This window comes from Anabrus simplex, chromosome 12 (assembly GCF_040414725.1).
Source record: "Anabrus simplex isolate iqAnaSimp1 chromosome 12, ASM4041472v1, whole genome shotgun sequence".
NCBI lineage: Eukaryota > Metazoa > Arthropoda > Insecta > Orthoptera > Tettigoniidae > Anabrus > Anabrus simplex.
In genome coordinates, this window is record NC_090276.1 from 99,146,950 (window position 1) to 99,162,697 (window position 15,748).

General features: G+C 39.2%; 1 protein-coding gene across 2 annotated transcripts in view; it reads left to right on the top strand.

The window, feature by feature from the left end:
* The window catches only part of Sec8 (Secretory 8), a 206,885-nt gene that overhangs the window by 15,924 nt on the left and 175,213 nt on the right, over positions 1-15,748 (top strand). Inside the window, exons 4-5 of one of the 2 annotated variants that reach the window (XM_067156380.2) lie at positions 7,334-7,499; positions 12,666-12,886. In XM_067156380.2, the coding sequence (XP_067012481.2) occupies positions 7,334-7,499; positions 12,666-12,886 (387 nt within the window). Of the gene's footprint in view, positions 1-7,333; positions 7,500-8,924; positions 9,023-12,665; positions 12,887-15,748 lie in introns of those variants that run through there. The other variant, XM_067156381.2, reaches the window with a different exon arrangement.

Sequence of the window (15,748 nt, forward strand, 5' to 3'; positions counted from 1 at the left end):
ACAGGACTGACATGCTAAAACGAGGAGGAAGAAGAGAGAAAGACTACAGCCACTCATTGCACATGAAAGAATGCTCGACTGAAAGGAAAGCCAACATAGTCTTAAGAGACCCATTTGCAAAAGAAGAAGAAGAAAACAAGTAACTTTGGCGTAACATGATGTTCTGCTTTTCTCACTTATGTCGTCAAAGTTATGATGTCCTCACAATTTAACCTAGTGATGATATAGATGTTGATTCCCATAAGAACCTAAAATATTTTTCCTCAAGGAGTAATTCGAATATAATTTGTCCGTTATTGGACATTATACATGTTCTAGGTTGCCAGTGTTTCGCTCCAGTGTGTCAATTTGAGCTCATCACTTGGTAACTGATGCACCTAGCAGACATCAATTTCTATAAGTGAGACGAAGTCACTCATAGTGCCAGTGGCTCCAAGTAGCCTACGCATTGGCCTACTATGATAGTAGTAGAAATGTATCCCCAAAATTCTATTTCTGTATGTCCAGTAGTTTTGTTTGAGCATTGATTGATATAGAGAAAGAGAGAGAGGGAGAGTATGAGGAGGGTGGCAGGGGTGGGGGGGACCAGAACTTGATTTGACACTTGTTTGTTCCTTTCCAATACCGATATCCCATTGGGATCCATTTCTCATTTTGTGTTTCTGTATTATCTTTATCCTGTGTTTTCTGCATCTGTTTGTTAACCCATTCACATCGTACGATGAGCTGTGGTTGAGGGCAATTTTCTGGCGCATGAATCAAATTACGAGCTCAGCTCGAAATGACACAGTCCCTCGCTTATATTGGTATATTAGATTCCCTTTGCAATATAATTTCTAACAATATGCACTGTAGAGGTATGTACTGTATTTCTGTATGACACTGGAATTGTTGAATAACAGTTTATTTTCATTGGTATTCAGTATGCATTATGCAGTAGAAGCGGTTTCGCAGTAATGTCGACAAGAGGTTGATAACGCCTGTAGACATTGTTGTAGATGGCGATTGTTACAGTAATGACGTTTTGTAAAATGAATCAAGTTCGAGGACAGTGATAGCAACAGTAAAAGTTAAAGTGAGAGTGGGAGGGAAAGTGCTGCGCCAGGTTCTTCCAAACACAAAAGAATTGTGGAGATTGGAAATTGGAGAGAGAAAAAATACGATAATCATGATATATATCCATTTCGTGGATACAGCGACGTTTCAGAAATACTTACGAAGATGTATAGTCCGTGCAGAATTGCGGTGCTGACAGATCCGCTCTTTTTTTTAAATGATCTCAAATGAACCCACAGCCAGCGGTCACTCAAGGAATGAAGAATGGGTAAGTCATAACTTTCAGTGGCATGAATATGAAATTTGAGTGAATTATGTGCAGTAGTTTTTATTTTATGCATGTTTTTGTGTGACAGGTACGCTCCAAGTACGGGCGGGCAAATTAAATCTGAATCTACAGTCAACAATGTGGCCGTTTATTGTGACTTGAATGGGTTAAAACAAGTTCTGTCAAGGGAGATTGTCCTTGGATGTGTTTCTCCTATTGTGTGTTTCTTTTCAGATTTCAACTGCAGTGTGTTGTTCTCATTGACTCCCAGCTATGCTAAAGTGTGTGAGACACAACATACACACAGCTTGATCAGATCTGAGTACGTATTTCAGGTGTTCTCTTAAAACATGGTATGACTGTTCGAATGAGGAAGAATGAGTCTTTCTTTTCAGAAAAATGCATTCGATTATCTCTCTAGTTTGCGTCCCATTCAATATTGAGTGTGAATCCCCATTGTACATGTGTCCATCTGATGCAAGGCCAGTAGTAGGCAGTTGTTTGCAGGCAGTGATATCAGAAGTGACATTGAAAGTGAATCAGAAATGTGAAGAATTGTTTAGTGGTAGTGGTGACAGTGGCTGACCCAAGAAAAACAATAATAATCTGAAAATTGTGTAGGTGAAGAATGTGACATTGAGCAGCTGGGCTTGAGTAAAAACCTGAAAATTGAAGAGTAGTGGTCATCATTGAGCAGACTGTCTGGTTGTTTGCTGCGTAGTTTCCCATTCCGGTATCTTCATGGATTTGCTTGAGATATGTATATCTTGGTCTTCCTCGAGTAACTGCTATCAGCTGAGAATGGCATAAGGTGTCGGCCGACCAAGAAAGACGTCTTTCCCTTCTGATTTACTCTGTAGTACCTCCGTATCAGAAACCTTTTCTATCCAAGAAACTTTAATTATTCTACAGAAACACGGCTCTTTGTCTCTGCCATACTCCTTCCAAGCAATTTGGGTGTGCAGTTAGGATCGCGCAGCTGTGAGCTTGCATTCAGGAAATAGTGGGTTCAGACCCACTGTCAACATCGCTGAAGATGCTTTCCCATGGTTTCCCAATTTCAGACCAGGCAAATACTGAGGATGTACCTTAATTAATGTCATGGCCACTTCCTTCCCATTTCTAGCCATCTCCTATACCATCATCTCTGTGTTGGTGCAACATAAAGCAAATTTTAAAAGAATATATAAGAATAATGGACGACATCATGAGAATGGCAAAAGCAGCATATGGACGAAGAGAAATGAACATGATGTTATTTGCAGATGATATTGTGATTTGGGGAGAAGACGACAGGAAGGTTCAAGAACAGTTGAATGTGGTGAATGGGAAGATTGAAGAATGTGGATTGAAAATAAGTGTAGAAAAGAGTAAAACTCTTGTTATGACTAGAGGGGAGAAAGAAGGGAAAGGTCAGATTAGACTTGCAGACAAGCCCTTGGAAGTAGTGGAAACGTTTAAATACCTGGGGACTGAATTAATGGAGAATGCTCGACTGGATGCTGAGATTAGTAAAAGGATTCAAGCTGGAAGTTGTTTCTATCATAGTGTAAGAAATATGTTATGGGACAAAGATGTGCCAATGGAAGCAAAGGATACTATGTACAAGATGTATTGTGTACCCATAACAACTTACGGAGCAGAAACTTGGACAGTGACAAAGAAGGATGAGAGTCGAATACAGGCAGCCGAAATGAAATTCTTGAGGAGTATGATACAGAAGAGTAGAAGAGACAAAATAAGGAATGAGAAAATCCGGGAAGAAATTGGAGTGGAAAAAATGAATGATAGAATAGAGAAGAGCCGACTAAGATGGTTTGGGCACGTAAAGTGAATGAGCGACGAAAGAATGCCAAAAAAGGTGATGGAAATGCAAATCCAAGGAAGGAGAGGTCGTGGACGACCTCGATTGAGATGGAAGGATACCATCCAATGCAGCATTATAGAAAGAAACCTGGACTGGGACACAGTGTTGGAGGAGGAGTGGTGGAAAGACCGAAGAAAGTGGAGAGGAACCATATTTGCCCCTACCCGGCTACAGCTGGATAAAGGGAAATGATGATGATGATATACATATATATTTTCTGGATGAGATAGGTAAACGTTTGGACTTCTTTTATCTTGCCACTATGTATCATTAAGTGGAGTTGTTTTGGTGATGGCAATGTAGCCTAGTGGTATAATACTGAAGCAATGCTGCAACCCAAAAGAGACCCTTACTTGGCCAATATGAGTGTGTGGCTTTGCATATCCGTGTTTGCTTCAGAAAATTTCACAGGATGAAATACAACAAGCTCCGGACGTAACATCTATGATTTTTTCCCTTCAATTTTATTTTTTCCTTCATGATCACCTGGAAATAGCTGTAATTAATAAACTGAAGTTTGCAGGAGAACCTACGAATAGCTGTGACTCATGTAAACAAAATACTAATTATAGGTGTGCAGGTAAAATAGTATAGCAGTGCTGTAATAGTGGAGTTGTTTTGGTGATGGCAATGTAGCCTAGTGGTATAATACTGAAGCAATGCTGCAACCCAAAAGAGACCCTTACTTGGCCAATATGAGTGTGTGGCTTTGCATATCCGTGTTTGCTTCAGAAAATTTCACAGGATGAAATACAACAAGTTCTGGACGTAACATCTATGATTTTTTCACTTCAATTTTATTTTTTCCTTCATGATCACCTGGAAATAGCTGTAATTAATAAATTGAAGTTTGCAGGAGAACCTACGAATAGCTGTGACTCATGTAAACAAAATACTAATTATAGGTGTGCAGGTAAAATAGTATAGCAGTGCTGTAATAGTGGAGTTGTTTTGGTGATGGCAATGTAGCCTAGTGGTATAATACTGAAGCAATGCTGCAACCCAAAAGAGACCCTTACTTGGCCAATATGAGTGTGTGGCTTTGCATATCCGTGTTTGCTTCAGAAAATTTCACAGGATGAAATACAACAAGTTCCAGACGTAACATCTATGATTTTTTCACTTCAATTTTATTTTTTCCTTCATGATCGCCTGGAAATAGCTGTAATTAATAAATTGAAGTTTGCAGGAGAACCTACGAATAGCTGTGACTCATGTAAACGAAATACTAATTATAGGTGTGCAGGTAAAATAGTATAGCAGTGCTGTAATAGTAGCAATAGATTAGTTACACAGCTGGTATAGCAAGATCCTCAGATTTTGTACTGATTGAAAACCTTCCAACATTTACATTTGGGAAGTTCCACCACTTTAAAATCTTACAGTTTTGCTTAGAACATTCATCAGCATTTATTTATTTTAATTTTTTACCCAACATAGGACTATTTTAATCAGGTTATGGAGGTTTTTCTTCTTGTCAGCCTAATACTGTATCATCCTTTCTGGTCCTGGAATCACTCTTCCCCTATTAAAAGAGTTTACTATAAACAGCTCCGTCCGTTCTATTGCTTCATTTCTGTTTTATTCTCTCCTGTGAATCTCCAAGTTCATAAATCTTAATCATAAAATCAATTCATTAAATAATAATAATAATAATAATAATAATAATAATTTGTTGAGGCTATTTCTAGGCGAGTACAGTCCTTGTAAGGCAGACCCTCCGGTGAGGTTGGGCGGCATCTGCCATATGTAGGTAACTGCGTGTTATTGTGGTGGAGGATAATGTTATGTGAGGTGTGTAAGTTGCAGGGATGTTGGGGACAGCACAAACACGCAGTCCCCAGGCCATTGGAATTAACCAATGAAGGTGAAAATCCCCGACCCGACCGGGAATCAAACCCAGGACCCTCTGAACCGAAGGCCAGTACGCTGACCATTCAGCCAACGAGTCGGACAAGTCATTAAATGATCACTCCAGTAATTGCACTCGAACGCTTACCGTAACCCGCAATACATGCTGTACTTAGCAGGTTGCTAAGCGCCTAACATTTTCATTAATATTCTGAGATATGTGATTTTCATAATTGCATGCAGGCGTGTTTGATTAATACCTGTCAAGACAGAGAGTGTACACTTCCTCTGATGATGGAAGAATACTATTCTCTGTTAGATATTCTGACCTTCCCCAGCTTCTGCATATACTCGGCAGATGGCAGAGCGTTCCTGCTAAGAGAAAACGTTTGACGTACGTACAGATGAGAAGGTATGAAGTCAACCAGTGTTCTGTATGACCATTAATAAAGTGCAGGGACAAACTCTTGAAAAAGTGGGTGTCTACTTACCCGAACCAATATTCAGCCACGGTGAATTGTATGTTGCACTATCTCGGGCAATGTTGACATCCAGATACGGTGAAAGCTGTATGGAAAGAAGTGTTATAAATTACATTACCGGTGTTAAATGCTCGTAAAAACTATTGAACAAACAACATGACTGCAACAGGCACAGGTCTCATCTCTATCGAGCTTCAAAATTTGTTCTCCTTTTGAGATTTGGATGCAACCACATCAGGGAGTTGCTTTCCAGTCCATTTCATCTGACAAGAAAATTCCCCTTTTCCATTCACATCAAGTTACAAGAACTTGCGTAGCAGTAAACTACTGTTTCATTTACTTTTGAGATCCCTCATTAATGACACATTCCCTATGGGAATCAACATCTACATCATTTGATGGCCAGGCAGGCATCTAGCTCTCATAGTGCATTGGCACTGCTGGTGGCTTCAAATAGCCTATGCAGTGGCCTCCACGGTATGCACTAGCCTTGCGTCTTGGGTGGTGTGCTAAGTCCCAACTTAGCACACAAGGGCTGGAAAATTTATAATGTCCAATAACGGACCATTATATTGGTATTACATCAAGAGTTGTCAAATAATAATGACATTTAGACCTTTTGTCTAGTCAAGGACAAGTTGTTTTACTTATGTACATTTTAACTGTCTGTTTTCTATGAAAAACAAAACCTGTAAAATTTTAAAAAATAAAAAACTAATTTTATAATAAATTAATGTTATTTTAATCTAAGAAAAATCATAAGATTTTAAAGTGGTGGAAATGTGGAACTTCCCAAATGTAGAAGTTGGAATTTGTTAATAACTCTACCATGGGTCAAGATGAAATGTATTTCTTGTAATCACTTACAACTTTCCAGGTGTTAGTACGACCAAACTGAACATCACATAACTCCCTAAAAGAACACCACCTGAAATATGAGTTTTAATATTAAAACCAAAACAGATCCAGTCCACAAGCAACACCAGCTACCATTTGGACATATCCAAACACCGTATGACTAAATGTCCAATTCATGGTTGCCTGGCTGTCTGATGAATTATCTGTTTTAAAATACAGTCAATAGACTGATCTCTAGCCACCACGTTAAATAACCAGAGATGAACTTCTGTGCTGCAGCTACTAACTGCAGTGGGTAAACTATTTCATTTGAAATTATGGCCTCAAAAAGAAAGCACATTACATTTGATCTGAACCAGTCAGGTTAGACCGATGACTAAGTAATTGAAAGTGTGTAAAAGTGAAGATGAGACTGATGAAGAAGCTGGTGCTGAAGTACGTGGAGTATATAACAGGTGCTTGTGGAGCACTTGTATGAGAAAGCATACCACTTCTTCACATAACAAATTCAAGGACTTTTTTTTTTCTGTGTTCAACTTTTCTTAAATATATGACAGATCCATTGTATCCATTGGTACTGAATTAATTTTCTCAGACACTTGTGTTAATTCGGCACATCTCTGGGCAAGAAATGGCTGTTATTTTCGTCTCTATCATGTATTTAGCATTTTTTTATTCCTTGTTAATCGCTGCATAAATAATCAACAGTGTAACCGTAAGTTGAGGTTGTGACTAACAGTTTCACTTTGTCTTTAAATATTTTATACTTTAATGCTTGGTATCTGGCTTCTCTAAGCCTCATTGGAGGCAAATATTAATAAATTCAATTCACTTCACTCTGTCTTATGGATTTTCACACTTCACCCGCTGGACATCCTGATTGTACAATTTTCTAACCTTCTCCAGCCTATTTTCCTACAGAAATATTAACAATATTTGTCTCTCGTTCAGCGACCAGCTCCGTGAGGTGCCTGCTCGATTTGCTACGTTTCTCTCTCGCAAGCACTACCTTCACGCCACTCAACTCCTGGTGTCAGCCCTAGCGCTGGGAGAAGGGAACTTGGACGGAGTGGAAGCTCTGCGGGAAGTTCGGACGGACCTACAGGCCAAGAAGCAAGTGAGTACTCTCGCTATAGATACAACATAAGCAGTTTCAACATTCTGCTGTGAAGTATAACCCTGACCTTTCTAGAGTCAGCGCTTGATATTAATTTAGCCTTGTTTTAAGCCTGGATGCCCTTCCTGATGTCGACCGTACATAGACGGAGAGTGCATGTTTCTGTCTTGGTTATACACAAATGATTGATTTACTATACTTCATGATATGCTCACTGGTAGATAACCAGGTGGTTTCCTCTTGCGTTTCTGGTCCTATGTACCTCATGTATCCCGTCTAGGTCTCCTTCTGCACCAAGCCTTCCATTCATCATTACCCTGGCTTGGGTCCTCCATTCTTATGTCCCCTGAAGAATGCCTTAAAAAGCGGGCTTGCCACTTACGCGAGCTCCATTTTACCAAAGTCTTCTTCCCTGCCATCACTGCTGGTGTGAACTTCACTCAAGTTCCTGGGCAGAATTTTGTGGACTTAGTGCCATTACCTCCACTAAGAATCCGCAAGCCTTAGGGAGAAACATATGAGAGCTCCATTGTAACATTGGATTTGGTAAAGTACTCTTGGTATTTAATTAATTTTCTCAGACACCTGTGCTAATTCGTTACCTCTCTGGATCACATTAGTGATATACTTAACTGTTATTTTCATCTCTACCCTGTACTTGGCACATTTTTATTCCTTGTTAATCACTATATAAAAAATCAACAGTGTAACCTTAAGTGGAAAATGGCTGTTAAGATATCTTCCCCAGCTTGAAAGGTCCCACAACTGAAAGGATCGTTGTCAAAGAGATCAAGATATTTTCTCAATAGTTCCTTTGTTTCTGAAGTCAAACCTTTTATATAGTGTGATCTGCAGCCTTGGGGAACAGGAACATTGCTTCACAATATTTACAAAATCATCATAAATGATTCAGGAATAGGCTCTATACTAAAGATGTTCTCGTCCAGTTCAGTGGTAATTTGTCCCAATCAGGCTTCTTAAAATTTTTTGAAAAGTAACTGTGTGCAATTGGATTGCAGTATATATCTGGCATATCACACGACGATGTTGATTGTTTGTCCCACTGATTTTACTGATAACTGGGATACGTGTTTACTCACAAAGATAATGTCTGGATTATATCCATTGCACTGTTGAATGATGCTGTTATTATTAGGGGTTGGATTCACATGCACTAAAAACTCCAAAAATATGCATGCACATAGGCAGTAAAAATGTTGAAAATATGTACTAAAAATAAAACAAAATACTCTTACCAAATACATTACTTATTTTTATTTTTGCTAATTGTTTTATGTCCCGCCGACACAGATAGGTCTTATGGCGACGATGGGATAGGAAAGGCCTAGGAATGGGAAGGAAGCGGCCGTGGCCTTCAGGTACAGCCCCAGCACTTGCCTGGTGTGAAAATGGGAAATTACAGAAAACCATCTTCAGGACTGCCGACAGTGGGGTTCGAACCCACTATCTCCTGGATGCAAGCTCATAGCTGCGCGCTCCTAACTGCACAGCCAACTCTCCCGGTATTATTTAATTTTAACTCAGTGTTAAATTGATAAACATGTTTCATTCCTTACAAAATGATGCATGGCAGTAGGTTATCAAGAGTTTTTCAATCTTTTCAGGAGTCAAAGACTTTCTGTTGTTAGACAGAATTAATTTATACGCTGAAAATGACGAACGTAACTGGGAAATATTTGTTCACTGGCACTGACTGCTGGGAATTTTCTTCCAGCAAAGACTACCTGATTCCACTTATGTAGTTGCTTAGTCCTGGGCTTGAGTCCAACACCGCACTTAGTTTCCTTTTAACTTTTTCTTCAGTTTCAACAGGAACGCCATTTAAAAAACTACTGGTGGTTTGAATTGACTGAAGGGATTCGTGTAGAGGTGCACCGCGAGTTTCTAGGCCCTTAATCGCCTTTAAAATACAAATAATGCTCGTGGATGAAACTGATATCTTTATATACAGTTTCAGATTCACTTTGCATCATGAACACACGCAGTATGACTATCATCAATACTTCTAACTACATCTTTCACTTGATTAAACGTCTCCTGGTAGAACAATACTGCATATAACCAAGTTTCCCATCTTGTGAGAACAGTTTCCTGCGGAAGAGAAACCTGAGGCAGAGGAGTTTTGTACAAGTGTACACAAGCCGGTGCTTTTAGGAACAACTTTTTTCCTCTTGCAAATTACTTTCTTGACAGATGAAAGGAGGGTACGTATCTGTTCTGCAATATGATGCAATCCATGGGCCAAATGTGACATGGATCAAAGTCAGTCATCTCCGTACAGGTCATGAAGGCCCTTGGAGGGGTGGAAGGTAAAGGCTTCCACTATCCGCAACCTCGGCACTTGATGGGGTACAGTGGTTAGCTGTTCGCCCGGCCGCCTTTGTCCCCGGGAATTAACCTGGTACTCAGTTTTAGTGTAGGCTGAGTGAACCTCAGGGCCATGTGCACCTCCGGAAGTGGAAATCTCGTTTCTTAAATTTTACAACTTCGTGATGGGCATTCGAACGTACGTCTTTTCGGGCAAACCAAGCATGCCTTTACCCCCTCGGCCAGGCAGCCCCTATGTGACATGGATGAGATTTGGAAAAAATACTCTAAGAGACTAACAGCTTTCAACATATACGAAGCTACATTTGTGACTAAAAAGTGCACTATGTAACAATCACTCTCCGTTTCACTAGGCCACAGAAGTTACAGGGAATCGTTAACAAATCTTGAAAGTGTAGCGTGATTGTTTTTTTCCTAGCACTTTGCTTGAAAGTAAATGAGGTTTGCCAGGTTCTTCTGGATATAATTTACTCTCTGTGAAGTTCGCAATGTATCGACCACACGATTGTTTCATGTACCAATATCTAGACAGTTCCCTCCAATGTCAGATCATATCAAATCCACGACAGAAGCGTGCATTGAAAGTAAATAGTCTTCCTAAGGGTAACCATTAATTAACACAATGCTTTTCAAGAAACAAACGTAGATGTGGATTATTCAATTAATGCAGCAGAATGTTGCTGCATACAAAAGCTTTACAAATATCAGTGGAAAATGTACGATACTAACTTCACACTGTGTTTTCACATCGGTTAAAACTAGTCTTTGCGCATTCTTACTCTGTTCATTTGATCTGAGATGCAAAATTGTTTTTGAATGCTGTTCAATTTGATTTTTTTAAATCGCATTTTATACTCTTGTCGCACACTTGACAGTACACTACTTCACCGTCACTTGTATAGTCACTCTTGCCCGATATCCACTGTTTAATTTAAAAAGGCCTAGAGCTCTTATCCTTTAGTACTTTCACAGTTTAATCTGGTAATACTGCAATAGACGAAGCAAGTTAACAGATGAACGCATTTTTTTTTAAGCAAACCTTGGGAGGCTACTGAAAGGAGAAAGGAATGTCAGAAAGAAGGAAATACCTGTTGTGAGAAGTATCATTATCTATCTACCTGCCTGTATTGCAACACTGAAAGCACTGTCCATGATGAGGAAAGGCTTCTCGTGTTGCCAAGGGATGAACAATAGATAAAATTCATTAGATTTTTCATTTCGTTCAGAAATCTTGGATACTCAATCACACATAAGAGAATAAAATATCTGTATACTCCAGCTCCATCGCTAAGTGATTAGCGTGCTGGCCTTTGGTCACAGGGGTCCCGGGTTCGATTCCCGATAGAGTCAGTAATTTTAACAGTCATTGGTTAATTGCGCTGGCACGGGGGCAGGGTTTATGTGTTGTCTTCATCATCGTTTCATCCTCATCATGATGCGCAGGTCGCCTACGGGTGTCAACTCAGAAGACCTGCATCTTACATGTGATCTGCATCTGGCAAGCCGAACATGTCCTCGGACACTCACGGCACTAAAAGCCATACGCCATTTCATTTCATATCTGTATATACGCTAACATTCAAAATATGCATTTACATATGCGCATATGCATTATAAAAAATCTGGGCCCTGGTTTTATGCAGTAGAATTAGATCATAGGAATCATCCCGTTCTGTCATGGCCTCTCTGCTTTTGTTGGTACCTGGATAGCCCGATATTGTATTACGACTGTTAAAATCACCAACCACAAACTTCACATATTGATGCTGGGCTCCACAAATCTAAATAAACTGATGTTGTTGAACAATTACTGAACTGTACTGTGAGAGTTTCAATGTCATCTACTGCTGAAATTCCTGCCATACTGCCATACTGTTGATGAGGATGTTCAGCCACTAAAATCATGCCCTTGATTTTTGGATGGCAAAGATTCATGTCTCGGTGAGTTTCCTCAATACATATTAGGTCACCGTCCTGGTCATGGCACATCTGACTTAACAGCTCTTCCTTGTTAGATGAAAGACCTTCAGTATTAATCAAAATTATTGTCAGTTTTGGTGCTGAAAAGAGCCGTTTTTTATCATTTATATTTCTCATTGATTTGCTTCTGGATTGCTAATGGTCAGTTCAGTACAGGAATGTACCTATGCATGGTTCCAGTTGATGGAGGAGACTGATCTAAGAAATAGTAGCCAGAAAGGCTGGAGGCTTCTGAAGCGTTTGGGCTGTGATCCAACAGCTAGAGAGGGACATGCATATGTAGCACCTAAGCAGATTGCCCATTCCATTGACAAAATTACCTTCATTGTTGAACTTGTTGCAAGCAGTGCAACCAATTACCACCGGACTGTTCAGCCTTTTTACAAGGATAAAGACAATGACAGAAGGAATTAAGTAGAAAATGTTTAAAAATAACTTAAATATTATATTCAAGTGACCTGCCTATTCAGTACGTATATAATTTATTAAATTTAGTACATTTTTCTTCCCCTAAGGGATATTATCACCTAGAATAAATCACACAATTTTAACTCATTCTTAAATATCTGCTACTTGATTTTATAGTCAATACAGGTTTTTATCAAAAATGAAGCTGTTAAAGCTTGTTACATGAAATGGCAGGTGGAGATGAAGACAAGAACAGTCTTCCCTCAGGAATCCCAGATCTTCTATGACCATTTTTGTCAGCCCCTGATGAGGTTATTTCTGCTTCCCTGCTTCATGTCAAACATCAACACTCTTCGCACACTGACCTATGTATATCAATTCTTTATTCCTTTCTATTACTTAAAGATGACTGAAACTTTTTGTGTTTAGCAACTTCACTTGAAGCTGATGGAAGAACTGAGCCGGCACATCTACGTCCACTCAACACAAGAAGTAGTGTCGTTACGAAGACAAGGGTCCGGACGCGAAAACCTCCTCAACTCCCCCTTCCAGAGGGCTGGTGAACTACGCAGCTCAGCTCGTGGCCCCACCAAAGCCCGCCGTGCCCTCTTGGATGTCAATTCTCCATTACCTAACAGTCAGTCACCGAGGTGAGTTGTAAAACTGGTCATTTGTCTCATACAGGAAACTGTTTATGTATCAGTCCAAAAAGATAAATTCTTGCACTATTTCTAAGTTTTAATTGCCTTATCTGTCACAAATGATACCCTGTATCTCTGCGAAAAGTTTTCAGAAATGGAAAGTTCCTGTGCATCATCGTTATAGGCTGTTAACCTTTTAGCGTTCAGTCTTCAAGCGTCTTTTGAGCGTACAAAGCTGATCCTCTTCTTGAAACTAACTCTGTGGCCACACTTAGTTCCACACCATGTATCATTAAAAACTGGGTCTAACCTATTTTTCTCTGTGTTGGTATCAGCCTACTAAGGACCACGTTATTTCAGATGTCTTCTCTGAGCTTTGGTCTTTGCCCAGTGCTCCTTCATTTGTTGCTGATGTTGCTCTTTTCTTTCCCGTCTTCAACTTCGACCTTTCTTCAAAACCCTGGTGGTTTTTAGTTTCCTCCTGAGTGAGTCATCGTCCTCCACCTCGTCATCCTCCTCCTCCTTGTTCACAACGTTCACATTCTGTACTATATGTAGGTGTGATTTTTCAGTTGCGCATGATGGGAAGTGTGATATACTCAAATATACTTCACTACTAAGTATTTTTTATTTTCCACCTTGACGATACACTAAATTGCTTAAGGCAACTTATTGGTTTAAAGTGATACATGTATTATAAACATCTTCAGCCACATAACACTATTTAGATGAAAAATGCATGTAATGACAAAGTATCAATGCTTTAGAGCAAGTGTCCTTAAAATTAACAAACATATGCAAACGAAAAAACGTAAGGAGAGTGTCCAATGTGTAGAAAGGAACCAGAAACTGAACTTTTCATGTAAAAACCAAGATGAAAATCCTATGACGAATGCCTAAGCTTTATTTACGTCATTTCGTAGAACATAACCTGCCTGTAAATTGTGCCGACCACGCAGGCCTTTTGTTCCGCGAAATGTTTCCTAATTCGGAGATTGCTAAACGATATGGATGTGCTAGAGCGAAAACAGCGGCAATCATTACAGAAATGTGCATGGAAGAAAGGGCGAAAATTGTATGACATTTGCAGTTGAATGCATTTTCTGTTGCTACTGATGGTAGCAATATATAAAAAAAAGCTACTTGAAAATATATCCTACTGTTGTAACATTTCTTTAGGCCTGAACTCAATGAAATTCAGAGTTGTCTACTCTCTGTGCCTAATTTAGAAGGGGATGCTACTGGAGCGAACATTGTCAATCTTTTGCTCTCAACCTTTCAGGAATTCTGCATTCCATTAAAAAACTGCCTAACTCTTGGTGTTGATAAATGCTGCAGTAAAGGTAGGATTAAAGAATGGTGTGGCAGGATGTTTGAAGAGGGGAAATATAGGCTGCTCTTGTCACCTAATTAATCTTGCTGCAGAGAAGGGTGCAGCGTGCTTGCCCATAAATATTGATGAAAGTATAATTGATATATTTTATTATCTTGAAAAGAGTGCAAAAAAAGGAAAAAAAATTCAGAGAATTTCAGATTTTACACAACACAGAGATCAGGAAAATTTTGCAGCATGTGCCTACTCAATGGTTATTACTAAGAAGGTGTTTAGATAGGATTTTGCTGCAGTGGAACCTTTTGGTTACTTTATTCAGGAGTGAAATTGTGAGTAAGGATTTTCAGATGGGAACTTTGAAGACTTACAAAATTCCTAAGCACAGTCTAAGTGCAGATGTTTTGTTGTCTGAAAAGGTGAAGCATTGTCATAACATTTCACCACACTCCTCAGTTAAAAGGAAAACCCAGTCATCAGTTTCGCTCAAAAACACTGAAACTACTGAACACAAATTTCCGTTCAAAGATGATCTTTTGCAAATATTTATCCTATAAGTAAAGCATTATTTTCTAGCCTTAGATTTTTCATTAACAAGTTTCCAAACATTCTGACTACTGAAACAGATCATTTAGATAAAGAAACAGATATTCTGCACTCCCAGTTCTTTACCTTTCAGCTCGAAGAAACACACGTGGCAAAAGGAAGAATTTATGTTCAATGGGCATTGGTAGGTCAGATGAAATCAGCTGATGGTGTACTTAAATATGACAGACTCTCTAGGGTGATGCTTGATGTTTTATCAGTTACACATAGCAATGCAGAATGTGAATTGATTTTTAGCAGCGTCACAAAGACAGAAACAAAAACACAGTTCAGATCCTTGCTGTCTGAACAAACTTTGGAGAAACTTTTAATCTTAAAATCAGTTTGGCAAGGCAAGTGCCTTGAGTAAAAATTTAGTTCCGAGTTTCTGAAGAGAGCTACGTCAGGTACGGGTGTGTTGAAGAACAATTAGTCATAATGTGATCAGCATGTTGAAGGATGAGAAGTCACATGTTCTTAAATTTCAGGTATGTCCAGTATTTAGTATTTAGTATTCACATATAAATAATGAAATATATATATGTAAGCCAAATGTTGTATCAAAACAACAATAATTCATTGAATTATAATGAATCGGTACATGTTCTGGTTCTTGGTTCTTGGTGTGACGTTATCTACCACCAGTAAAAGACACAATAGAATTACAGGCCCCTGGAGTGTATCACATTGAATGTAGCTGCGGAGCTTGTTATGTAGGTGAGACAAAACGTCTGATCTCCACCCGCTTAAAAGAACATATCCGTCACACCAAGAATCAAAACACAGATATTTCAGCAGTAGCCAAGCATTCCTACGAAACTAGGCACGGAATATCATTTGACAAGACCAAGATCCTAGCAGCTATCCCTTGGAACCTGGAAAGGAAAATCCGCGAGGCTATCGAAATCAAGAAACATCCGAATAACATAAATTTAGAAGAAGGATACAAAATCAGT